This window comes from Muscardinus avellanarius (genome assembly GCF_963383645.1).
Source record: "Muscardinus avellanarius genome assembly, chromosome: X".
Classification (NCBI taxonomy): Eukaryota; Metazoa; Chordata; class Mammalia; order Rodentia; family Gliridae; genus Muscardinus; species Muscardinus avellanarius.
The window spans coordinates 50421641-50449398 of NC_137792.1; the positions used below are offsets into that span (position 1 = coordinate 50421641).

A 27758-nucleotide genomic window follows, 5' to 3' on the forward strand; every position below is an offset into this window, starting at 1 on the left:
TCTGCCGCCGCAGATCAGATGACCGTCGCCCCCGCCCGAGCCCCACCCCGCCCCGCCCCGCCATTGGTCCGAGAGTAGGCCTCCTCACCAACGTCGTACGGTATTGGGCCAAGTGCGTGGCACTCACCGCCACTTTGCTTCACTGGTTGGCTGTACACTGCTCCGGGCACGCAGGCTCTGAGAGGGAAAAGGGGCGGGGCCACGGTCTACCGGCTCCGGCTGGGCTGGGCTGGGCAGGGTGGCGGCTGGGACCCCACGCTCAAGGTTCGCTCTTCCCTGCTTTAACTTAATTTTTTGCTTAAATTTAAAGGAGTATATTTTCCCTGCAGATAGACCCTCCCTGATGCAAGCGAGAGAAGGCAATCCTTTAGCGAGAGGAGAGAGGAGGATCCAGGATACCATCCAGAGGAACACTAGCACTTAAAATGAATGGGCAGGGAGGAGGAAGGTCCAGAAAAGAGATACCAGAACCAACTACCTGAGAGGAGAGAAAAATCCCAGGGAGAATCCTGGCTTCATGGACACCACGAAATGGTGGACACCATGATTTACAATGTCAGTGTCAAACTTGGCAACAACTTTTTTTTTTTTTTTTTTGCAGTACTGGGGATGGAACTCAGGGGCATTTTACCTCCGAGCTACACCTCCAGCCCTATTTTTTAGTCTTATTGTGTGTGTGTGTGTAGTAATGGTGTTGGAACCCAGGGGCTTTTCTACCTCTTGGCTACACTCCAAGATCTAATTTTATACTTTATTTGGAAACAGGGTCTTACTAAGTTGCTGAGAGCCTCACTCAGTAGCTGAAACTGACTTCGAACCTGGGCGATCCTCCTGTCTCAGCCTCCCAATCGCTGGGATTACAAATGTGCACCACCATGCCCGGCTAACAACTGGCACTTTGACAAAAGTAATCCCAGTGTGAGTTACTGAAGACATGGTATAGGATTGTCCTTTCCTGAGATTTGCCTTAAAGGGAGGAAGAATATGACAGCTTAAGTTAGAAGATGAAAGAGCCTCAAACGAATTGGGAGACTTTTCATCTTTTTCTGGACTGTTTTTGATTGCTTATATTAGTGATTGTTGCAAACAATGATAAAGACACCAAACATTTATTCTTAAGGATATTGTGCTGAGCCAGGTGTGGTGATGCACCCCTGTAATCCCAGTACTTGGGAGGCTGAGACAGGAGAATCATAGCTTCCTGGACAGCCTCAGCAGGTAGTGCGACTCAGCAACCTAGAGAGACCCTGTTTCCAAATAAGAAATTAAATTGGGCTGGGGATGTAGCTAGAAGGTAGAATGCCTCTGGGTTCAATCCCCAGTACTACACACACACACACACACACACACACACACACACACACACAATCCCCAGTACTACACACACACACACACACACACACAGCAAGGGGGAGGTGGTACACACTTGTAATACCAGTACTTGGGAGGTTGAGACAGGAGGACTGCAGGATTGAGGACAGCCTCATCATTTTAGTGAGGCTGTCAGCAACTTAGGGAGATTCTACTTCAAAATAAAAAATAATATAGTTGACAGTATAGGCTGGAGGTAGAAGGCCCCTGGATTCCAACCCAAGTACTACAAATAAATAAATAAAATAGGGCTGGGGTGTAGCTCAGAGGTACAATGTCCCTGGGTTAAAACACACACACACACACACACACACACACACACACACACACACACACACACATTAAGTTGGTTAATTTAGGTGAGAGGGACTGATATCTGCAACTTATTTGAAATGCACCAAAAATAAAATGAAAAAAAGGTAGGTACAGAGATAGGTATATAAGGCAAAAATACCAAAATGTTAATGGCAATATCTAGGAGGCAAAATCTATATGGGTGTTCACTATAATTTTTTAGGAGAGTATTGGGTATTGACTCCAGTGTGTCCCACATACTAAGCACAGGTTCTACATCTGAACTACACCTCTAACCTCTGTAGGCTTTTCTTGACCTTGTTATATGCACTGGGTGGAATGGTACCATCCCCAAATTCATGTCCACCCATAATTTGTAAATGCAGCCTTATTTGGAAAACAGATATTTGCAGATGTAATCATCAATTTACAATGAAGTCATATTGGGTTAGGAAGGGCCATAATCCAATGGAAAGTCTGGAATAAGATAAACTGGGGGAAAAGGCCAGATGAGAATGGAGACAGATTGGAAGGAAGTAGCTGCAAGCCAAGGATTGCTAGAAATATTCAAAATTAGGAGAAATGCCTAGAACAGATTGTTCTCTAGAGCTTTCAGAGGGAGCTCAGCCCTATCAAAACCTTGATTTTGGACCTCTGGCCTCCAGAACTGTGTGAGAAGGTATTTCTGTTGCAGCCAGGCAGGGTGGCACACGCTTGTAATCCCAGCATTTAGGAGGCTGAGACAGGAGGATTGTGGTTCGCGGCCAGATTCAGCTACTACTTAGTGAGGCCCCTTGCAACTCAGTGAGACTCTGTTTCAAAATAAAGAATAAGGCTGGACATGGTGGCGTATGCTTGTAATTCCAGTACTTGGGAGGCTGATACAAGAGGATCCCACAGGTTCAAAGCCAGCCTCAGCTACTTAGTGAGGCTCTCAGCAACTTAGTGAGACCCTGTTTCCAAATAAAATAGAAAATAGGGCTGGGAGTGTAGCCCGAAGGTAGAAAGCCTCTGGGTTCCATCCCCAGCACCACAAAAAAGGAAAGAAATAAAGAAAGAGGAATAAAAATAGGGCTGGGGTGTAGCCCGAGGAAGAATGTCCCTGGTTCCATCCCCAGTACCACAAAAAAAAGAAAAAAAAGAATAGAAAATAGGGCTAGGGGTGTGGCTCAGATGTAGAATGCCCCTGGGTTCCATCTTCAGTACCGAGAGAGAGAGAGAGAGAGAGAGAGAGAGAGAGAGAGAGAGAGAGATATTTGTGATTTGTGTTGCATTAAGCCAACCAGTTTCTGTTAGTTAAGAAACTAACACACTATATATTTTATATATTTCATGGTAAAAACTTAGGGAGGAGCTGGACATGGTGGTGCATGCTTGTAATCCCAGTGCTTGGGAGGCTGAGACAGGAGGACCCAGAAAGTTTGATGCCAGCCTCAGCTACTTAGTGAGGCTCTCAGCAACTTAGTGAGATCCTGTTTCTAAATAAAATATAAAATAGGTCTGGGAGTGTAGCCCAGAGGTAGAAGGCTCCTGGGTTTCATCCCCAGTACCACACACACACACAAAAAAAAAAAAAAAAAAACATAGGGAGAAGCCAGGCATGGTAGTACACACTTGTAATTCCAGTACTCGGGAGGCTGAGACAAGATGATTGCAAGTTTAAGGCCAGCCTCAGCAACTTAGTGAGATCCTGTTTCAAAATAAAAAGTAAAATAGGATTGAACATGTAGCTCAGAAGTAGAATACCCCAGTGTTCTATCCACAGTATCACATACACATACACAAGAAGAATTATATTTAGTTTATTCCTCAAGAGACAGATCCTTGAGAAAAAACATAATCAACTTGTACCTTATGTATATCTCAAACAACCCCAAATATAACACTCTTCTATTTTATTTATCCTGAGTTGTTGTATCTTTCTGGAACAATTCTAAATATAGTGAAAATTAATATTTATACTTAACCTTCATTTTTCTGGGTTCAAGCCTGTATGTAAATCTTTTGGGGGGTGACTTTAATTAAAATAAGTAACATAAGCCTGGCGTGGTGGCGCATGCTTGTAATCCCAGCATTCGGGAGGCTGAGACCAGAGGATTGCAGTTCGCGGACAGGGCCTCAGCTACTTAGTGAGGCCCTTCACAACTCAGTGAGACCCTGTTTCAAAATACAGAATAAAAAAATGGACAGGGTGTGTAGCTCAGAGGTAGAATGCCTCTGGGTTCCAGCCCAAGACCCGCAAAAAAAGGAAAAAAGTAACGTAAAATTTCAATTTGTTTTGCAGTGCTTGGGATTGAATCCTAGGGCCTCATACATGCTAGGGAAGCACTCTGCCACTGAGCTATGTCCCCAGCCCCAGAACATTTGACTTTCAAACTTTGTATTTGGCGGTAAATAATAATTCCTAATAAAAAATAGACTTCAAAAAAAAAAAGTTTAAGACCAGCCTCAGCAACTTAGTGAGATCCTGTTTCAAAATAATGCCGGATGTGGTGGCACATGCTTGTAATCCCTGTGCTTAGGGGGCGGAGACAGGAGGATCACGCAGGTTAGAAGCCAGCCGCGCTGGCTTAGGAGAACCTGTTTCCAAATAAAAATATAAAATAGATCTGGGAGTGTAGCCCGGAGTTAGAAGGGCTTCCAGGAACCCCAGTACCACCAAATAAATAAATAAATAAATAAATAAATAAATAAATAAATAAAATTAAAAAATAAAAAGTAGCCGGGCGTGGTGGCACACGCTTGTAATCCCTGCGCTTGGGAGGCAGAGACAGGAGGATCACGCAGGTTTGAAGCCAGCTGCGCGCGCTGGCTTAGGAGACCCTGTTTCTAAATAAAAATGTAAAAATAGGTCTGGGAGTGTAGCCTGGAGGTAAAAGGGCTTCCAGGAACCCCAGTACCACCAAAAATAATAATAATAATAATAATAATAATAATAAATAATAATAACATAAAAATAAAAAGTAAAATAGGATTGGGCATGTATCTCAGAGATGTCCCTGGGTTCAAACCCCAGTACCTCCAAAAAAAAAAAAAAATAGAAATTTTGTTGAGAACGATGTTAGGAAATACCAGTGGTTTGAACTATTGGTAGAAATTTTCAATTTGGCAGTATCAAACAAATTGCAAAATGTGCATGACTAGTCTAGGGCAGTGACACACTCCTACAATCCCAGAGACTCAGAAGACTGATGTAGGAGGATAGAAAGTTCAAAGCCAGCCAGGCGTGGTGGTGCACGCTTGTAATCCCCACGCTTGGGAGGCAGAGACAGGAGGATCGTGCAGGTTCGAAGCCAGCTGCGCGCGCTGGCTTAGGAGACCCTGTTTCCAAATAAAAATGTAAAAATAGGTCTGGGAGTGTAGCCCGGAGGTAGAAGGGCTTCCAGGAACCCCAGTACCACAAAAAAAAAGTTCAAAGCCAGCCTCAGCTACTTAGTGAGACCCTGTCTCAAAATAAAAAATAAAAAAGGCTGGAGATGTAGTTCAGTGGTAGAATGCCCCAGGATTCAATCCCCAGTACCACAAAAAATAAAAATAAATCCAAGCCGGGTGTGGTAGTGCATGCTTGTAATTTCAGCATTTAGGAGGCTGACATCGGAGGATTGCGGTTCTAGGACAGCCTCAGCTACTTACTGAGGCCTTCCACAACTTAGTGAGACCCTATTTAAAAAATAAAGAATAGACTTCCGGGAAAATGGCGACCGAGAAAAGCGGGGCTTAAGAGCCCTGCTAACAACCAATCTCCATTACCACAAAACCAGCGCCTTTCATAGCCAGAAAACACCATCACCAGAAAAACAAAAAAAAAACCACCAGGCTCCAGAGAGAATGCGGACTGAGAACAGAGCTCAGGGCCACAGAGGAGACACACGCGCCCGAGGACGCGGTAGCAGCGCCATACTGCCGGCGGCAGCGGCGAACTCATCGGACGGCTACAGCAAGCTGAGGTGAGCCGCTGCGGAACAGCCAGGCGGGACCTTTCGGCGCAGAGAGGATTTAAAGCTCCCAGTGGCTGAGCTCAGCACACGCTGCAGGGATTCAGAGTGGAAATCAAAACCAGAGAAGAAAAAATACGCCAGCCTCATGGCCGAGGGCGTGGCCGCGGCGCCATATTGCCACCGGCGGCGGCAGCAGCAGTGAATTCGCTGAATCCAGTACAGCTACATCTGCGTACTCAAGAACAGTGAGTCAAATTGCGGGCCACAGAGGAGGAATCCCAGTACTGTACCTCACTGAGGTACCCAGTGAGGGAGTGGTGGTGGCAGAGATATCACACCATAGGAGAACGTACAACCTGGCACCCCCCATAGTTTAAAGCAGCCTCTATTGACTCTCTGGGTCGGAGACTCTGTGATAAAACCCAGTAAAGGAGTAGTGGGGTCTGAGATACTACTGACTCGAGATCCAGAACACCTTAAGTGAAGTCATAGTGACCCAAGGGAAGAACCCAGAGAAGGCACAAACATCCGAAATCATGGGAAAGAGGAATAATACTGGAGCAATGAATGCCGCCCACAACCCCACAACATCAGAACCTGATAAAACAGAAAATCAGAGATTTCTAGAAGATCAAATCAGGAAAATAACTGTAGAAATAATAGAGGTGCTTCGAAAAGAACTCAGAGAGAGCCAAAAAGAGATAAAGGATGCAATTAATGAAGTAAAGGCCTCAATTCAAAGCACAAACAACCGATTAGACCACATGGAGAACAGAATCTCGCTCTTAGAAGATGAGCAATCCAAAAATGAACGCATAGTTTCTAATCTAGAAAAAAATATCCGACAGCAGGAATCTGACATTGAAGAAATATGGGCCCATCTTAAGAGAGCTAACCTAAGAATAATTGGAATAGAGGAGGGAAAAGAAAGTGAAACCAAAGGGATCAACAATCTCTTCAAGGAAGTAATAGCAGAAAATTTTCCAAACATAGAGCAAGAGGTTGATACACAGGTCCAGGAAACTTATAGACCTCCCTTTAGACAGGATCGGAGAAGAGGATCCCCACGCCACATAATTGTCAAAATGACCAATGTGGAAGCCAAGCAGAGAATCTTAAAGGCAACAAAAACAAAGGGCCAAGTGACATTCAGAGGCAAACCAATTAGAATCACTCCAGACTTCCCAAACCAAGTCATGAGAGCCAGAAGGGCTTGGAGTAACATATTCCAAACTCTGAAAGAAAACAACTTCCATCCAAAAATTTCCTATCCAGCAAAACTTTCTATCAAATTAGATGGAGAAATAAGAAGCTTCCATGACAAACAGAAACTGAAGGAATTTATGTCTTCAAAACCAGCGCTAGAGAAAATACTCAAAGAGATTAACTACAAAGAAGAAATAGGTAACACTCACCAGAACCAGAGAAACAAGATTTTCCATCCAACAGACAACTAAGATTGGTTATCTGTGGAGATTCATAATTTATGTTAGTCTTTTACCTATCTCTAAATTGTATTGTTTGCCTTTATTGTTGTTAATTTTTAGGATTTCTAGTTGGGATATTAATATACCTTCAGATATAGCATTTGGAAATATTTTATCCAATTCTATTAGTAACTTTTAACTCTGTTTACATTGTCTTTGGATATACAATATTTTTTTATTTTTTAGGGAGTTTGTATATTCTTCTGTTGCCTGTGCCATTGAAATCATATCCAAGAAATCACTGCCAATTTCAATGTTGTGAGGTTTTATGACCCAGATTTTCTTCTAAAAGTTTATAGTCTTAAGATTTATATTTAGGTCTTTTATCTATTTTGAGTTAATACTTGTATGTGGGATTAGGTAAGGGTCCAATTTTATTCTTTTCCATGTAATTATTATGTTTCAACAATATTTAGTTAAAAGAATATTATTTCCACCACCAAATGTTCGTGGAAACCTTATCAAAAATAACTTGACAATATAGGGAAGAATTTAGCTCTAGGCTTGTATTTAACTCTAATGGTTTATATATCTGCCTTTAGAACAGTATTACACTGTTTCAATTATTGTAGCTTTATATGGTTTGAAATCAGAAAATATATATCTTCTAGCTTTGTTCTTCTTCAAGATCATTTTGGGTATCTAGAATTCATATTCCATATTAGGATAGATTTTTTTCTGAAAAATAAATATATAAATATATGATAGTTTCACCAAAAAAACAGAAAAAAATATGCTCTGGTAAGAAAGAAAGCAAAAAGAAATATTGAAATGTTATCTTTAAATCATCAAAAGCTTGGCATCAGACAAATGAAACTGTTATGTGAGATTATCATTTTTAATTTTGGATAAATTACTATAATACTAGATGTCAACCACTAAGCCAAGCATGGGAGGGAGGGATGGGGAGAGAATGGGGTGGGGATTGGGTGGGGGCTGACTGTGCGATGTGTGCATGTATGTCTACAAAAGTTTGTATCCCACTATGATGTATGAATACAGTGCACCAATAAAATAAAATAAAATAAAATAAATAAAATAAAATAAAATAAAATAAAAAATAAAGAATAAAAAAATAGGGCTGGGAGCTGGGCTTGGTGGTGCACGCTTGTAATCCCAGCATTCGGGAGTCTGAGACCAGAGGATCGCAGTTTGCGGACAGCCTCAACTACTTAGAGAGGCCCTCTGCAATTTGGTGAGACTCTGTTTCAAAATGAAGAATAAAAAATAGGGCAGGGGGTGTAGCTTGGAGGTAGAATGCCCCTGGGTTCCATCCCCAGACCCGCAAAAAAAAAAAAAAAATAGGGCAGGGGGTATAGCTTGAAGGTAGAATGCCCCTGGTTTCCATCCCCAGACCTGCAAAAAAAAAAAAAAATAGTGCTGGGAGTGTAGCTCGGAGGTAGAATGTCCCTGGGTTCCATCCCGAGTACCACAATAAATAAATAAATAAATAATAAATAATAAATAAATAAATAAATCCGGGCATGGTGGTGTACCATGCCTATAATCCCAGTACTTGGGAGGCTGAGACAAGAGGATCACATGTTCGAGACCAGCTTCAGCAACTTAGACTCTCCACAACTAACAAGATCCTGTTTCAAAACAAACAAACAAAAAAAAAATGTTAAAGTGCTAGGGTGTAGCTCAAAGGTAGAATGCCAATGGGTTCAATTTCCAGTAATACAAAATAAATACATAAAAAATAAAATGAGGGTGTATTCATTCGAGTCACCCCTCCATGCCAGTCTGGTATGGAGCTGTACCTATCCTCTGTATTTCTATCTTTCTAACAAACTTCTTTCAATCTTCAAAAAAAAATGTGTGTGACTTTTTTGGTACTTGGAATTAAACCCAGGGAAATTTTACCTCCGAGCTACACCCCCAGTCCTTTTTTGTTGTGTTTTTGTGGTGCTAGTGGTGGTGGTACGAGGACTGAAACTATGGGCTTTCTATCTCTGAGCTATATATATCCATCCCTATTTTCTTTTACTTTATGGAACTGGAGATTGAACCCAGGGACATTCTACCTCTGCGCTATACCCCAGTCCTGTTTTTTCTTTACTTTGAAACAGGGTCTCATGAAGTTGCAGAGGGCCTCACTAAGTAGCTGAAGTAGCCCAGAACTTGTGACTCACCTGTCTCAGCCTCCCAAGTACTGGGATTACAAATGTGCACTACCACACCCAACTCCTGTTTTCTTTTTTGTGGTACTGGTGATTGAGCCCAGGCGCGTTCTACCTCTGAGCTACAGCCCCAGATATTTTTTTTTCCACTAATTACAGAGGGCCTTGCTATGTTTTGAGGCTGGCCAGGAACCTGCGATCCTCCTGTCTCAGTCTCCCAAATTCTAGGATTACAAGCATGTACCACCGCTCCTGGCTTTGTATGACTTTTTTTTTCAGTTCTAGGGATGGAGCTCAGGGGCATTCTACCTCAGAGCTATACCCCCAGCCCTATTTTTTTATTCCTTATTTTGAAATAGGGTCTCACTGAGTTGCAGAGGGCCTCACTAAGTAGCTGAGGCTGTCTTGCAAACCACAATCATCCTGTCTAAGCCTCCCAAATGCTGGGATTACAAGTGTGGGCCACCAAACCCAGCCCTTTGTATGACTTTTTTTTGTGTGTGTGTGGTACTGGGGGTAAAACCCCGGGGGCTTTTCTACCTGCGGGCTATACTTCCAGACCTATTTTATACTTTATTTGGAAATAGGGTCTCACTAAGTTGTTGAGAGCCTTACTGAGTAGCTGAGGCTGACTTTGAATCTGTGCAATCCTTCTGTCTCAGCCTCCCAAGCACTGGGATTACAAGCGTGCACCACCACGCCCAGTTTTCCACCTCCCCTTTTTAAATTGTGGTACTGGGGATGGAACCCGGGAGCATTATACCTCTGAGCTATACCCCAGTCCTTTTTTATTTTATTTATTTATTGTGGTACTAGGAATTGAACCTAGAGGCATTCTACCTCTGAGCTACACCCCCCAAACTGATTTTATTTCTTATTTGGAAACAGGATCTCACTACAGTGCTGAGAGCCTCACCAAAAATTGCTGAGGCTATCCTTGAACCTGTGACCTTCCAGTCTCAGCCTCCCAAGTAGTAAGATTACAAGCATACACCACCACACCCAGCTCCTTTTTTTATTTTTTATCTGAAAACAAAGTTATCTGAAAAATAAGTTTCTGAGTGTCTCACTAAATTCCTAAGACTGTCTTCTCCTGTCTGAGCCTCTCAAGTACTGGGATTACAGGCATATGCCACTATGCCCAGCTACCTTTTACCTCTGAGATACACTCCTGCTGCCCCTTCACCCCTCTTTTGTGGAACCTGGATGGAACCCAGGGCCAGTTAAACTCAAAGCTATACCTCTAGGCCAGCCCTCCCTTGTGTGTGTGTGTGTGTGTGTGTGTGTGTGTGTGTGTGTGTAGGTTTTTGTTTTTTTTTTTGTAGTAGGGATTGAACCCAGGGACATTCTACCTCTGAGCTACTACTCCAACCCTATTTTTATTATTTCGGAACAGGGTCTCACTAAATAGCTAAGGCTAGCTGCGAACCTGTGATCCTCCTGTCTAGCCCTCTCAAGTACTGGGATTACAAGCATGAGCTACCAAGCCTGCGCCCCTCCTTTTTGTAATTAGAATTGAACCTGGGGCATTCTACCTCCAAGATACACCTACAGCCCTGTTTTTTTATTTTTTTATTTTGAAATAGAGTCTAAGTAAGCCGGGCATGGTTGCACATGCTTGTAGTCCCAGCATTTGGGAGGCTGAGACCAGAGGATCGCGGTTCACGGACAGCCTCAGCTACCTAGTGAGGCCCTCCACAACTTAGTGACACCCTGTTTCAAAATAAAGAATAAAAAAATAGGGCAGGGAATGTAGCTTGGAAGTCAAATGCCCCTGGATTCCATCCCCAGACCCTAAAAAAAGAAAGAAAGAAAGAAATAGGGTCTAAGTTGCAGAGCCTTACTAAATTGCTGAGGCTGCCTGCAAACATGCAATCCTCCTGGTCTTGGCTTGCCAAGTACTAGGGTTACAGGTGTGTGCCACCATGTTCAGCTTCTGGCTTATTTTTGTGTCTGTATTTTTTCTCTCTCCACATTGTCATTATAGAGAGTCGGGCGTGGTGGCGCACACTTGTAATCCCAGCGCTTGGGAGGCTGAGACAGGAGGATCACAGGTTTCGAAGCTGGCCTCAGCAGCTTAGTGAGGCTCTCAGCAACTTAATAAGACCCTGTTTCCAAATAAAATATAAAATAGGTCTGGAGGTGTAGCATGGAGGTAGAAAGCCCTTGAGCTCCATCCCCAGTACCACACACACACACACACACAAAAACATATTGTCATTATAGTATTAATCTTGTGTCTCATCCTGTCAGTATTAGAAGTAGCAAAGGGTTTCAATTTGTTCTTGTTTCTGCTGATGACAATACAATATTTTATTTATATGTTTTGGGAATATTTGTGGACTCTTCTTGGTTGCTCTTAATCTATGGGCAAACTGAAGGCCTAAAGGGAACATGTTTTTTTTCCCTTTAAAAAGCCCAGGAGCAGCCGGGCATGTTGGCACACGCTTGTAATCCCCGTGCTTGGGAGGCGGAGACAGGAGGATCGTGCAGGTTCAAAACCAGCCGCACTGGCTTAAGAGACCCTGTTTCCAAATTTTAAAAAAGTATAAAATAGGCCAGGCGTGGTGGCGCATGCTTGTAATCCCCGCGCTTGGGAGGCTGAGACAGGAGGATCGAGCAGGTTCGAAGCCAGCCTCAGCTACTGAGTGAGGCTCTCTGCAACTTAGTGAGACCCTGTTTCCAAATAAAATATAAAATGGGTCAGGGAGTATAGCCCAGAAGTAGAAAGCCTCTGGTTTCCACCCCCAGTACCACAAAAAAAAAGTATAAAATAGGTCTGGGAATGTAGCCTGGAGGTAGATGGGCTTCCAGGAACCCCAGTACCACTAAAAAATAAATAAATTAATAATAATAATAATAATAATAATAATAAAAAATAAATAGCAATGGCACACGCTTGTAATCCCAGCGCTTGAGAAGCTGAGACAGGAGGATCGTGCAGGTTCAAAGCCAGCCTCCGCTGGTTTAAGAGACCCTGTTTCCAAATAAAATATAAAATAGGTCTGGGCGTGTAGCCCGGAGGTAAAAGGCCCCTGGGTTCCAATCCCAGTACCACCAAAAAAAAAAAAAAAAAAAAAAAAACCCAGGAGCACCACCACCCTGGATCTTCCTGCTCCTGCCTGGGTCCCCAGTTCAATCTAGATGTTCCCTTTCCACTTCCTGATCATAGCACTCACTGCTAGCAGGTCTCTGGACCTTCAGAGTCCTTCTCTCTTCTTTTTTTTTTTGTGGTACTGAGGGTGGAATCCAGGAGCTTTTCTACCTCTGGGCTATACTCCCAGACCTATTTTTTATACTTTAATTGGAAACAGGGTCTCATTAAGTTGCTGAGAGCCTCACTAAGTAGCTTAGGCTGGCCAAGAACCTGTGCGATCCTCCTGTCTCAGCCTCCCAATCACTGGGATTACAAGCGTGCACCATCATGCTCGGCTATATTACTTCTTGAATTAGCCTGTGTAGGACTGAACTGATTCTTCCTACTAGGGGCTCTCCCAAGTGTGGCCCCAACCTACTTGACTAGTTTTAGGTTTTACTGGGGAAGGGTCATTCATTGATTTTTTTTCTTTTGGTGCTAGAGTCTGAACCTAGGTCCTCATGAAGACCAAGTGCATGCTCTAGCATTGAGCTATACCCCCAGGCCTAGCTTTGGGTTTTGAAGCAAGTTCATTAGCCTTCTTTGCCTCCTTTGCAAAGTCAGTCTCTACATTTACACGGCTGTTATGGGAATTACAGACAATAACAAAGCCTTAAATGACTGGAGCACAGTGAGAGCTCAATGTCCACTTGCTGAAGTGATCTCAATGTTCCCAAGGCTCTAAGGAACCAGCCTTTGTGTCTAACAGGTTTCCTCCCATCCCCACCCCTACATAGAGGCCAAAGGTACAATAGTGCAACATGGTGCCTTTATTTTAAAAAATTGAAAACCCAGATCCCAGAACATGAGGGATACCAAAACAGAAAGGATTTGGGACCCTGGCACTGGGGGAATGGCCGGGGCTCAGTTCTTTGCTTCAGGCTCTGTTCAGCTGAACTGGACTTCTAGCCAAGGACTGTTCTTCTTCAGGCAGGCCAACTGAAGCCTGGCCCTGCCCAAGGCCAGGCCTGCAGTGGGGGAAACTCAGGCAGAAGGAAGACATGGCTGACATTCATCCCTGAGAGGCAGTGGGCAGCTCCTGGGTTGGAAAGGATGGGCAGGTGCAGGGCAGGTGCAAGGCAGGCTGAGGCCAGGCGAGCCACCTGCTCCCCCTCCAGCTAGTTGCTCACCTGCCTGCTGTGCTCCCTCCCAACGCCAGCCACTGGGAGAAAACATCAAAAGGCGAAAAAAGAGGCCCCTGTCTAAGCTCCTTCCTCTCTTCCTGGCCCAGCAGGAGGAAAAACAGAGGCCTATTATTTAGCTGATGTGCCACAAAGGGAGTGGCATGCTCACCAATTACAAAAGGGTGTACAGTAGGGGTTAGGAGCCATTCTTTTTTTTTTTTTTTTTTTTTTTTTTGCAGCACTGGGGATGGAACCCAGGGGCATTCTACCTCTGAGCTACACACCCAGCCCTATTTTTTTATTCTTTATTTTGAAACAGGGTTACACTGAGCTGCAAAGGACATCACCAAGTAGCTGAGGCTGTCTGCAAACCACAATCATCCTGTCTCAGCCTCCCAAATGCTGGGATTACAAGGGTGCGCCACCACGCCCGGCAGGATCCATTCTTTCTAAAAACCGTATCTGAGCTAAAAATGTCAGTCCAACCCTAGCCCCAGCTTTGTGTGGAGCAAGAATCCAAGGGCACCACTATGGGCCAGGCAGGCTGTGACTGGGATCCCAGGACTGAGGAAGTCAGGGTTGGCGGCCAGCCAGACAAGGCAGCACCTATCTCCCAGGCTGGAGGTGGTTATGGAGCTGTTCTGCTTGTGTCTTCAGGCGCTGGAATTCCTCCTGAATGAAGTCTGTCAAAGCTTTGCGCATCTCCACCTGAGGACAAGCGTGGGCTGGCCTACAACCCTTGGGGACCTTGGCCCAGGTGCCCCGGGAAGCCAAGGGGACTGGGAGAGCCAAAGACAGCAACGGGGAACCTGGAGGAAAACTCACAGCTGACTTGTTCTCCGCCCGGAGCCGCTCAAGCACAGGCAGTGCACTGAAGGGCTTCCCAATCAGCACGGTGATCTTCTGTGGGAAGGCCATCCACCAAGGGTGACAAGGAACAGGGGAATGCCCTCAGTCCCAGCCCCAGCAAACTGACCAAACATGTTGTACACCACCTCAGGCCCCTCTCCCTCTTTTTTTTTTTTTTTTGCTTTTGTGGCACTGGGGATGGAACTCAGGGATATTCTACCTCTGAGCTACACTCCCAGCCCTATTTTTTCCCTCCCTCCCTCCCTCCCTCCCTCCTTCCTTCCCTCCCTTCCTTTTTTCCTTCCTTCCTCCCTCCCTCCCCCTCCCCCCTCTCTATGCTGGGGGTGGAATCCAGGGGCTTTTCTACCTCCAGGCTATACTCCCAGACCTATTTTACACTTTATTTGGAAACAGGGTCTCACTAAGTTGCTAAGAGCCTCACTAAGTAGCTGAGGCTGGTTTCAAACCTGTGTGATCCTCCTGTCTCAGCCTCCCAAGCGGTGGGATTACAAGCGTGCACCACCATGCCTGGCTTATGCTTTATTTTGAAACAGGGTCTCGCTGAGTTGCAAAGGGCCTCACTAAGTAGTAGCTGAGGCTGTCCTTGAACCTCAATCCTCCTGTCTCAGCCTCCCAAATGCTGGGATTACAAGCACGTGCCATCATGCCCAGCTCCCTTCTCCCTCTTTATCACAGGCAGTTGGATGCAGCAGCACCGAAGGGCCATCCCAGCTCTGAGACCCATCCTATAGATGACTCATCTTATCCCAACTCCAGGGCCTATCCCTGCCCTGGCCTGATTTCCTGTTCTCATTTTAAAGGCCCTGGTGCCAGGAGGTCCCCCTGTTGCAGTCCTAAACTCAGCTCCTCCCACATCTGTCCTCTATAGTGTGGAATAGGAGACCAGGGCAGATGAGAGGTAGACAGCCAGCCAGACAAGGGTTAACAGTGCCTACACACCTGTCCAAAGCGGGGGAAGTAGGGCCGGCTGTTAGGAAGGACGTCATTCATTCCTGCAGCACAGTGGACAGAAGGCCAGATGTCTGAGAAGTGGGAGCCTTCTATCTCAGGCACCCCTCTCTGAAAACCCCCAAGTACCATTGAGGAAAGCCCATCTCCCAGCCCTAATCCCAGGCTCACCAACATGCCACAGTGGCAGGATGATGGGGTTCAGATGACACTCAGCAATCAGACGCCCAATTCCTGGCCAGGGGAGAGGCAAAAGCATTGGAACGGCTGGACCAAGCCTCTGGCCAGTGCTACTCCTGCCACCCCCCAGTTCAAACCAACTTGCTAGGCTAATCTTTATCTTACCACCTGTCCCAGTCTAGCCAGAGGGGAGGAGGGAGACCACAGGGCCACCACAGGGCAGAGAGGGCAGCTCTGACCAAGAGCTGGCGGCACTTACCCCACTTGAAGCGCAGGAATTCGGAACTCATGTTCACTTTCCCTAGTGAGAGAGTAGAGGCGAAGATTGGAAGCTGGTCTCACACATGGTGTGGGGACTCCGCCTAGCCAGCCTCACTGACCTTCTGGGAAGATGTGCACCCAGTCCCCATGGTTGAGCTTCTCCAAAATGAAGTCCATCCCCTTCTGATAGACACCGTCTCCTGCAGAGAAAGGCCAGTCCCCATCAGTCCCCATATACTCTGCGGAGTAGGAAACTTGCCCTTCTTGCTCTCTAACCCTTCCTAAAATAGGCCCTTCTCCCTAGGGCTCATATGCTGAGGACACACCCTCAGCTTCTCCTCACTGGGACAGAGACAGCAGCTCAGGGACTTGCTCTACTTACACTATCCACAGACACCCCCCCCCAATGACTATTTCCAGGGCCTGGGCTGCAATGGCCACATTTGGCACTTGACTTTCTGCATTTAACGATATCCTTTCAACCTGAGCCATCTTCTAAAATTATGACTTTTGACAATTTCTCTGCCTACCTATAACCCCCTCCCTTCTCAGACGCTTCAGATATATGCGCAGACCTGTATCCTCTGTAGGACTCCAGGTCAGCTCACTATCCACCCCAACCCAGCCAGGCCTCTGGCTGCCAGTCAGCCACTCCTGCAGTCTCCCTCTCTTTGGCGGTACAACCCTGGCCCAGAGGGCATTGTTGGAATAAACCAAGTCCACCAGTGAAACTCAGCCTCACTTGGGCTGAATCTGTAGCCCAGGTTCCAAACAGCAGGGTTTTTTTTTTAGGATTTTAGCCAGTTCCCATAGACACCCCTCACAGGGTATCCACCTGAGGCCTCAGCCTCTGCTACCCCTCCATCTTTTTTTGTGGTATTGAGGATGGAACTCAGGGGTCTTCTACCTCCGAGCTATACTCCCAGCCCTATTTTTTATTCTTTATTTTGAAACAGGGTCTCACTGAGTTGCAAAAGGCCTCATTAAGTAGCTGAGGCTAGCCACAAACCGTGATCCTCCCGTCTCAGCCTCCAAAATGCTGAGATTACAAGCGTGTGCCCCCACACCCGGCCACCCCTCCCTCTTACTGGTCCCTTCCTCTCAATGTTTCCCAGAACACTAGATGGTCCTTTAGGGAAGACTCTTGGACAAAGGAGAACATTCCATTAAAGAGGTGGTATCAAGAGCTTGGGAAAAAGTCAAACCTGCTAGACTAAAAATAATGGAGTCAGGCTGCCCCCCAGTGCTAACTTTTCTGCCATGGAGATGTTCCAAGACCATGGATTGGACCCAAGAGAATGCAGTGCAAACCTGGATCCAGATGGGAAGGCCTAATCCTGTGTGCTGGCTCGCAACCCATAGTTGCCTGCACATAATAAGCAATTTGATCAATCTTGATGATGGAAAAGTAACCCTAGGATAGACAAAACCAGGAAAGAGGAGGGAGAGGTTGAAGGAAGAGGGTAAATATTCTCATCTGATAAAAAAGCCCTATCACAAAAGGGAGACTATTTCTGGCTGATGCACAAAGAAATGAACTATTAACCTGTTCTCTGCAAGATTTTATTTATTTATTTTATTTTTTGGTGGTACTGGGGTTTCTGGAAACCCTTCTACCTCTGGGATACACTCCCAGACCTATTTTATATTTTTATTTGGAAACAGGGTCTCTTAAGCCAGTGAGGCTGGCTACGAACCTGCGCGATCCTCCTGTCTCCACCTCCCAAGCGCAGGGATTACAAGCGTGCGCCACCATGCCCGGCTGCAAGATTTTATTGTTTTTCTACTCGGAATCAAATGAAGGGGCATTCTACCTCTGAGCTACACCCCAAGGCCTATTTTATTTATTTATTTTGCAGTACTGGTAATGGATGGAACTCAGGGGCATTCTACCTCCGAGCTACACCCCTGGCCCTACTCTTTTTTTTATTTTGAACAGGGTCTTACTAAGTTACAGAGGCCCTCACTAAGCAGCTGATGCTGGCCATAAATATGTATTCCTCCTGTCTTAGCCTCCCAAGTACTGGGATTACAAGTGTGCACCATCACACCCAGTTTTTTTTTGTTGTTGTTGTTTTGTTTTTATGGCACTGATGATGAAACCCAGGGGCATTCTACCTCCGAGCTACAGTTACACCCTTCCCTATTCTTTTTTTTTTTTTTTTTTTTTTTTTTTTTTGCGGGACTGGGAATGGAACCCAGAGGCATTTGACCTCCGAGCTAAACCCCCTGCCCAATTTTTTTTAAGGTCTGGGGATAGAACCCAGGGGCATTCGCTCTTCGAGCTACACCCCGTGCCCTAGTTTTTATTCTTTATTTTGAAACCAGGTCTCACTGAGTTGCAGAGGACCTCACTAAATAGCTGAGGCTGTCTGCGAACCATGATCCTCTGGTCTCAGCTTCCCGAATGCTGGGATTACAAGCATGTGCCACCACGCCCAGCTGCCCAATTTTTTTAATTCTTTATTTTGAAACAGGGTCTCACTGAGTTGCGGAGGGCCTTCTTAAGTAGCTGAGGCTATCCACGAACCACGATCCTCCAGTCTCAGCCTCCCAAGTGCTGGGATTACAAGTGTGTGCCACCACGCCCGGCTTCCCTATTTTTTATTCTTTATTTTGAAATAGGGTCTCACTAAGTTGCAGAGAGTTTCACTAAGTAGCTGAGGCTTGCCGTGAACCATAATCCTCCTGTCTCAGCCTCCCAAATGCTGGGACTACAAGTGTGTGCCACCAGACCCAGCCTCTATTTTCTTTTATTCATTCATTCAATCATTCATTCACTCATTTTGCAGTACTGAGGATGGAATCCAGAGGCATTCTACCTCTGAGACACACCCCCAGCCCTATTTATTTATTTATTTATTTATTTATTTATTTATTTTTGATGGTACTGGGGTTCCTGGAAGCCCTTCTACCTCCGGGCTACACTCCCAGACCTATTTTATATCTTTGAAACAGGGTCTCTTAAACCAGTGCGGCCGGCTTCGAAACTGCGCGATCGTCCTGTCTTCAACTCCCAAGCGCGGGGATTACAAGTGTGTGCCACCACGCCCGCTAAGCTCTATTTATTTTGAAACAGGGTCTCACTGAGTTACAAAGGGTCTCACTAAGTAGCTGAAGCTGGCTTTGAACCTGTGCAATTCACCTTTCTCAGCTATCCAAATGCTGGAATTACAAGCATGCTCCACCACGTTTGGTTTTATTTTTTTATTTTGAAACAGGGTCACACCAAGCTATTGAAAGTCTTGCTAAATTCTGAGGTTGGTCTTGAACCTGTGATCCTTCTATCTCAGCCTCTCAGTTATTGGGATTAGAGGTGTGTGCCACCATGCCAAGCTTTTCTTTCTTTTTCTTTTCTTTTTTTTTGGGGGGGGACTAGAGATGGCATCTTCTCCATGTCCTCCCATGGTTGTCCTATGTGTGTGTCTGTGTCCTTATCTCCTTTTCTAATTTTTTTTTTGTGCTACTGGGGATGGAACCCAGGTACTTTCTACTTCTGGGCTATACTCCCAGACCTACCTGTATATTTTATTAGAAACAGGGTCTCACTAAGTTGCTGAGAGCCTCACTAAGTAGCTGAGGCTGGCTTCTAACCTGTGTGATCCTCCTGTCTCAGCCTGCTAAGCACTGGGATTACAAGCGTGTGCCACCATGCCCGGCTTAAATTTTTTTTTTTTTTTTTTTTGCGGGTCTGGGGGTGGAACCCAAGGGGATTCGATCTCCGAGCTACACCTCCTGCCCTATTTTTTATTCTTTATTTTGAAACAGGGTCTCACTAAATTGCATAGAGCCTCACTAAGAAGCTGAGGCTGACTGCGAACCACAATCCTCCAGTCTCAGCCTCCCGAATGCTGGGATTACAAGCGTGTGCCACCACGCCCGGCTACCTGCCCTATTTTTATTCTTTTTTTATTACTCTATTTTTTTTTGTGGTACTGGGGTTCCTGGAAACCCTTTTACCTCCGGGCTACACTCCCAGACCTGTTTTATACTTTTTATTTAGAAACAGGGTCTCTTAAGCCAGCGTGGCTGGCTTTGAACCTGCACGATCCTCCTGTTTCTGCCTCCCAAGTGTGGGGATTACAAGTGTGCGCCACCACGCCTGGCCATATCCTTTATTTTTTGAAACAGGATCTCACTAAGTTACAGAGGGCCTCACTAAGTAGCTGAGACTGTCCGAGAACCACAATCCTCTGGTCTCAGCCTCCTAAATGCTGGGATTAAAAGCGTGTGCCACCATGCCCGGCTCCCAGCCCCATTTTTTCTTTACTTTTGAGACAAGGTCTCACTAAATTGTAGAGAGCCTCACTAAGTATCTGAGGCTGGCTGTGAACCTGTAATCCTCCTGTCTCCACCTCCCAAGTACTGGGATTACAAATGTGCCACCTGGATTATTTATTTATTTATTTAGCAGTACTGAGGATAAAACCCAGGGGCATTCTACCTTTGAATTATACCCCCAGCCCTCTTTTTTGTGTATTTGCTACTAAGGATGGAACCCAGGGGCATTCTACCTCTGAGCTACATCCCAACACAGGGCCTCACTGAGTTGCAAAGGGCCTCACTAAGTAGCAACTAAGGCTGGCTGAGAACCTGCAACAATCCTCTTGTCTCAGCCTCCCAAATGCTGGGATCACAAGAGTGTGCCACCACGCCTGGCAGAATTCAAAATTCTTTTTTTTTTTTCAGGTGTGGGGTTGGAACCCAGGGGCATTCGACCTTTGAGCTACACCCCTGCCCTATTTTTTATTCTTTATTTTGAAACTGGGTCTCACTGAGTTGCAGAGGGCCTCACTAAATAGTAGCTGAGGCTGTCTGCGAACTGTGATCCTCCGGTCTCAGCCTCCCGAATGCTGGGATTACAAGCGTGCGCCACCACGCCCGGCCAGAATTCAAAATTCTTAACAGAATTATTCTAAAACCTTTACATTCTGCCTGCAACCAATATTTTCTACCTTTCTTTCTTACCTCTCCAGCATCTCACACATGTTTACTTTCCCTTCATTCTGTGCTTGAAAAATTCTGCTTCCTCTGAGGGGAGAGGAATCTGGACTTGAATCCTGGTTTTGCCACCTCTCACCCTGGGACCTTGGCAGCAGCTTAATCCCTCCAAGCCCTGTCTGGAGAATGGGAATCAAGATGGCCCTACCAGCCTGGTGCAGTGGTGCATACCTGTAATCCCAGTTCTTGGGAGGCTGAGACAGGAAGATCATAGGTTTGAGACCAATGTGTGGTAACTCAGGGAGACCTCCTCTAAAAATAAAGAGATGGGGGTGTAGCTCAGAGTTAAAATATCCCTGTGTTCAGTCCCCATTACCACAAAAATAAAAAATAAATAAGCAAACAAACAAAAAGTAAAATAGGGCTGGGGATGCAGCTCAGAACACACCCGGATTCAATCTTCAGTACCACACACACACACAAAAAAAATGACCCCTACCTTCAGGGGTTCTTTTTTTTGTGGTGCTGGGGATGGAACCCAGAGACTTGCTACCTCCAGGCTATACTCCCAGACCTATTTTATTTATTTATTTATTTATTTTTATTTTTTATTTTTTTGCAGGTCTGAGGATGGATGGAACCCAGGGGCATTTGACCTCTTTATTCTTTATTTTGAAACTGGGTCTCACTCAGTTGCGGAGGGCCTCACTAAATAGCCGAGGCTGTCCGCAAACTGCGATCCTCCAGGTCTCAGCCTCCCAAATGCTGGGATTACAAGCGTGCACCACCACGCCCGGCTCCTATTTTATATTTTATTTGGAAACAGGGTCTCACTAAGTTGCTGAAAGCCTCACTAAGTACCTGAGGCTGGCTTTGAATCTGTGTAATCTTCCTGTTTCAGCCTCCCAAGTACTAGGATTACAAATTTGCACCACTACGCCTGGCAGGGGGTCTTTTTTAGTTTATTTTTCACATTATATTTTATTTTCATTTTTACTGGTGCAATATTTTTGTTTGTGGTACTGGGGATGGAACCCAGGAGCATTCTACCTCTAAGCGACACCCTCAGCCCTATTTTTTAGTTTTTATTTATTTATTTATTTATTTTTTTTTGCGGGTCTGGAGATGGAACCCAGGGGCATTCGACCTCCGAGCTACACCCTTAGCCCTACTTTTTAGTCTTTATTTTGAAACTGGTCTCACTGAGTTGCAGAGGGCCTCACTAAGTAGCTGAGGCTGTCCGCAAATCGCGATTCTCCCCGAATGCTGGGATTAAAAGCGTGCTCCACCACGCCTGGCTTTTTAGTCTTTGTTGTTTTTTTTTTTGTTTGTTTGTTTTTTTTTTTTGGTGGTACTGGGGTTTCTGGAAGCCCTTCTACCTCCAGGCTACACTCCCAGACCTATTTTTACATTTTTATTTGGAAACAGGGTCTCCTAAGCCAGCGCGCGGGGCTGGCTTCGAACCAGCGCGATCCTCCTGTCTCTGCCTCCCAAGCGCGGGGATTACAAGCGTGCACCACCACGCCCGGCTATTAGTCTTTGTTTTGAAACAGGGTCTCACTGAGTTGCAAAGAGCCTTACTAAATAGCTGAGGCTGACTACAAACCATGATCCTTCTGTCTCAGCCTCCCAAATGCTGGGATTACAAGATTACAATTGTGCACCACCATGCTTGGCTTGATATATTTTAATTATACATGTGACTTGATATTTTATTTTTTGGTACTGGAGATTGGACCCAGGGGCATTCTACCTCTGAGCTACACCTCCAGCCCTATTTTATTTTTTTAGTTTGAAACAGAGTCTCACTGAGTTGCTAAAAGCCTCACTAAGTTGCTGAGGTTGGCTGAGAACCTGTGATCCCCCAGTCTCAACCTCCCAAATACTAGGATTACAAGTGAGTGCTACCACACCTGGCCTTGAGGGGTTCTTGAGAGGCACTGAGTGGTCACTGAACCTCACGCCTCTCACCGCACAAACCTGTTTGTTTTCTCAGAAGCAAAATTCTGTGACTTTCCAGTACATGCCACTGCCATCGTGAACTGATGACACCAAACAGCCACCAGTGAGTCTCTAATTGACCTCTCTGTGGATAATGCCTAAGTTCTCATTTCAGAGCTCTAGGTACATACAATTTTTGGACAGCTACAGAGAATTGAGGGCTCCCCAATAAACCATCCCTCTTCCAGCAGTCTCTGCCTCCAAGAAAGAGGCTCTGGCCACCAGCCTCACTGCCCCAGGGGATGCCTAAAATCTCCTAGAAGGGTCTCCCAGAGGAGAAGCTCACCTCTGCACACAGGCACACACTTGCCCAAGCTGAAAAAGTGGGAGTGAAGCTCCTTGGTGAAGCAGATGTCTGCAGCTGCAGGTGTCCTGGAACAGGGAGAGACCCAGTGATCCCTGCCTCCTAGGCTCCTTGACACCTGCCCCAATCCCAACACAATGTTAGCCATCATCGGCATGCAAAATGGAGGCCCAGGGGAAGGGCCTCTGATGTCCCACCCCATGCCCTGCCTGGACTGCTAGACGCCACCTCCTGGGCAGAACAGGAGGAAGGCAAATCTGGGCAGAGATGGGTGGGGCCCATTCCTCCTCACCAACGCATCAACTTCAGGTTCCAGATATGGCGGAGTTTCAGGATCCCTAGAGGAGGAAAGGAAAAGCTTTTTGCCCCCAAGTTACCTTGTTCCCAGGAGTGTCCTAAGGAACAAGGGCAGAAGCACTACTATTTCCCTACAGGCCAAAGTGGCATCTTCCAGACTGTAGAGCTGGACCACATTCTCCCTGACCCCTCCCACTCCCACTCCCTTATCCTATCCCCATATCTTACTCTTCCCTGATACTTCTTTTTTCAGTACTGGGGATGGAACCCAGGGGCATTTGATGAAGCTACACCCCCAGCCCTAATTTTTTTTTTTTTTGGTGGTACTGGGGGTGGAACCCAGGGCTTTTCTACTTCTGGGCTATACTCCCAGACCTATTTTATACTTTTATTTGGAAACAGGGTCTCACTAAGTTGCTGAGGCTGGCTTCAAAGCTGTGCAATCCTCCTGTCTCATCCTCCCAAGCTCAGGGATTACAAGTGTGTGCCACCACACCCGGCCCCAGCCCTATTTTTTATTCTTTATTTTGAAACAGGGTCTCACTGTGTCTCACTGAGTTGCAAAGGGCCTCACTAAGTAGTAGCTGAGGCTGTCCTTGAACCTCAATCTTTCTGTCTCAGCCTCCCAAATGCTGGGGTTACAAGCGTGCACCACCATGCCTGAGTTTTTTTGTTTTTTATTCTTTATCTTGAAACAAGGTCTCACCGAGTTGCAAAGGGCCTCACTAAGTAGCTGAGGCTGTCTTTGAACCTTGATTCTCCTGTCTCAGACTCCCAAATGCTGGGATTTACAACCATGTGCCATCACACCCAGCTTCCTGATATGTTTTGACAATGTTCATTCTTGTAAACCTCTCTACCTTCCATAGTCCAGGCTACTGAACACTTCCAAGATCCATCTGTGGCATTTACAGGTCCTTCTCACCTGGCAGCCAGGGTGAGCTTTGAAAGGCTCCAATCTGACCAATTAGCTCCTATGAACTCTAGGACAGTCTAACTCCTCCATTCAGCAGTGGAGATCCTAGGCACCCCTCCACTTAGCAAGCTGTGATTGGAGCCAAGAAATGAAGTCAACAGAGCCAGAACTTCTAAGTAGGGCAACAGGGCTATCAAATGTGTCTGTTTAAGGGGTGTAAACCTAGCCAGGGGCAATCCTGGAACCAGGTTGCTTATCTTAAACTCCCAGCCCAGAACTTCCTTGACAGAATACTCTATAATCCCCACACTTTGTTCCCAAGACTCTAGTGGAGGACCTTCAATGGTTTAGAAGAGGATTCCACAGGTGTGACATTGAAATAAAGAAGCTATTAGGACCATGGCATGTAGCCACTTTCTCACTCCTAAATTTTTCTTTCTTTCTTTCTTTTTTTTTTTTTTTTTTTTTTTTTTTTTTGCGGTACTGGGGATTGAGCCCGGGAGCATTCTATCGCTGAGCTACACCTATTTTTTTCTTTATTTTGAAATAGAGTCTCACTAAGTTGCGAAGGGCCTTAAGTAGCTGAGGATGGTTCAGAACCTCCTGTCTCAGCTTTCCAAGTACTGGGGTTACAAGCATGAACCACCATGCCCAGTTGTAAATTTCTGAGGCTCACAAATCCCATTCCTGGAGAGGATCCCCAAAGAGGTCCAAATCAAACTTCCACCCCTGAGGCAAGACATCCAAAACAAGAGTGCCAGCGCTATGCAGAGCCAAGTGAGAAGTGAGCTTGTTCTGCTTTTGCTTGGCCAGGTCTGGCTCTCTCCCTGCCTCCTTGTGCCCAGCACACTGGCCTGGGTACCCCAGAGATGAGGGTCATCCATGCAGGACTGGTGATTGGAGACGGTGATGAGGGGGGTGGCGGGGCCTCGGTTCTCGATGAGTTCGTACAGCACTTCCTTGTTGTGGACGGTGAGGTGATTCATGTACTCTGAGGGGAGAAGGGCATTTAGGTCTCAGTTTCCTCCCCATCGGCCCAAGGCTTACCTCTGCTAAGCTCGGCCCTGCCAGTCCCCCCACTCCCCGTCCCCAAACCCCAACTCTGGCTAGGCGTGGGGACACTTGACAGACCCTGCCTTGGCCTCGGGCCCACTCACTGGTCCAGAAGCAGCTGTAGGTGCCCACCAGGCCCATGACGACGCTGCTGGCCAGGGTCCAGGTGAGCGGCGGCACCGCGGGGAATGGCCATCTCACGTGGAGGGGCATCTCCTCCGGCCCCGCGGGCCCGGCACTGCCCCGCCACTGAGCAGCCTGCGAGACTGATCTAGGCCCGTGTGTCGATCGCCGAGAGGGATCTCTGACTGGCCCACGTACGGAGACCGGAGCCGCGGGTCGGCGGGACGGGGACTGGACCAAGGTCACTTAGCGGGTGAGACCAGAACCGCACCTGGCCCCGCTCTCCCTCCCCGGAGGAGCCGCCACCGGGGACAGGAACCGGGGTCCCAGCGGGTTGGCTGAGGCAGCCGCGGGCCCCGCGCGCCCGCCGGAAAGCAAGTCGGCGAAGATGCCCGGTTCCCCCACCCACCGTCTGTCGCAAAACGTTCCCAGGCCGCTTGACGGCAGCAGAGGCGTGTCCACGCCCGCCCACCTGGCCCCGCCCGAGCGGAGTTCAGTGGGAAGTGGCCAGCCGCTGGCGTCCTCAATTCAAGTCTCCATTAGGTAATGAGGATTGAACACTAGGATTACCTAAAGTCACTCAAGATCTGGGCTCGCGGAGCCCTCCACGTCATTTTTTTTTTTCCGGTACTGGAGATTGAACCCAAAGGCATTCTACCTCCAGACTACACCTCCAGTGCTGTGTTAGTTACTACCAGTGAGCTACACCCCAGCCTTATTTATTTATTTATTTATCCATTCATTCATTTATTCTTTTTTTATGTGTAGTGCTGGGAAATGAACCCAGACGCATTCTACCTCTGAGCTGCACCCCCAACCCAATTTTTTAAATTAATTATTTATTTTTTGCGGGTCTGGGGATGGAACTCAGGGGCATTTGAGCTTCGAGCTACACCCCCTGCCCTATTTTTTTATTCTTTATTTTGAAACAGGGTCTCACTAAGTTGCAGAGGGCCTCACGAACTGCGATCCTCCAGTCTCAGCCTCCCAAATGCTGGGGTTACAAGCGTGCGCCACCACGCCTGGCTTCCAATTTTTTATTCTTTATTTCAAAACAAGGTCTCACTAAGTTGCAGAGGGCCTAAGTAGCTGAGGCTGGCAGTGAACCTGTGTGATCGATCCTCCTGTCTCAGCCTCCCAAGTACTGGGATTTCTAGCGTGCGCCACCACACCCCGCCCTTCACGTCATTTTATCCTCTTTTTTTCTAAATAAATCTTCTTTGTTTTTATTGAGGTAAAGTTCACATAACAAAATTAGCCAATTTTTAATATTTAAGCCAATTTATGTTACATATCCTATAAAATGCATATATATTATATATTATATTTTGTAATTTGACATAATTACAAACATACAATTTTACATAGTTACAACATTGCATGATGGTACTGTATTATGTGTATATAAAATTGAATGTAGCCAGGCGTGGTGGCGCACGCACGCTTGTAATCCCCACGCTTGGGAGGCTGAGACAGGAGGATCGTGCAGGTTCGAAGCCAGCCTCAGCAACTTAGTGAGGCTCTCAGCAACTTAGTGAGACCCTGTTTCCACATAAAATATAAAAAATATGTCTGGGTGTATAGCCCGGAGGTAGAAAGCCTCTGGGTTCCACCTCCAGTACCACCAAAAAAATTTGAATGTAATATGTAACAACCTTATGTAGAACATATACTAATACATACAAGATATTGCATAGTTTACATAATAAGTATATAACAGTAATTTATATCTTTTGTACATTCATAGAGCTATCAACCACTATCTCTAGCTCCAAAGCATATTTCGTTACCCCCAAAGCCCTGTCTCTGTTAAAGTAGGGCTGTGTGTGTATGTGTGTATTGAACACAGGTGCATTCTACCTCTGAGCAATAATCCCAGCCCAATTTTATTTATTTATTTATTTATTTATTTATATCTGGGGGGATGGGATGGTACTGGAGTTCCTGGAAACCCTTAGACATCCAGGCTACACTCTATTTTATACTTTTTTATTTGGAAACAGGGTCTCTTAAGCCAGTGAGGCTGACTTCGAACCTGCGCGATCCTCCTGTCTCCGCCTCCCAAGTATGGGGATTACAAGTGTGCGCCACCACACTGGGCTCCAATTTTATTTTTTACTTCATTTTTCTTGTGTGTGTGGTACTGAGGATTTAGCTCAGGGTCATTCTACCTCCAAGCTACACTCTCAGCCCTATTTTATTTTTATTTTGAAACAAGAGTCTCCCTAAGTCACTGAGTCTCATTATTTGCTGAAGCTGTCCTCGACCTGTAATCCTCCTGTCTCAGCCTCCCAAGTACTGAAATTATAGTTGTCCACTACCACACCCAGCTTAAAGTAGTGGGTTTTAAAAATTTTTTCATTGCCAAAGGTGGTGGCCCACCACATGCAG

General features: G+C 46.0%; 1 protein-coding gene across 4 annotated transcripts; it reads right to left on the minus strand.

The window, feature by feature from the left end:
- Window positions 1-14079: 14079 nt before the first annotated feature.
- TAFAZZIN (tafazzin, phospholipid-lysophospholipid transacylase) lies at window positions 14080-25457 on the minus strand (the record flags this gene model as incomplete). Of its 4 annotated transcripts, XM_080719624.1 has the most annotated exons (10): window positions 14080-14181; window positions 14299-14376; window positions 15283-15335; window positions 15463-15525; window positions 15731-15772; window positions 15852-15932; window positions 22961-23046; window positions 23271-23316; window positions 25054-25182; window positions 25349-25457. In XM_080719624.1, the coding sequence occupies 10 exons, from the start codon at window positions 25455-25457 to the stop codon at window positions 14080-14082; spliced, it is 789 nt and encodes a 262-aa protein (XP_080575750.1). The 4 variants fall into 4 exon arrangements, with proteins under 4 accessions (XP_080575750.1, XP_080575751.1, XP_080575752.1 ...); XM_080719625.1 differs by lacking the exon at window positions 15731-15772; XM_080719626.1 differs by lacking the exons at window positions 14080-14181; window positions 15283-15335 and having other exon boundaries at window positions 14327-14376.
- Between the last annotated feature and the right edge of the window lie 2301 nt (window positions 25458-27758).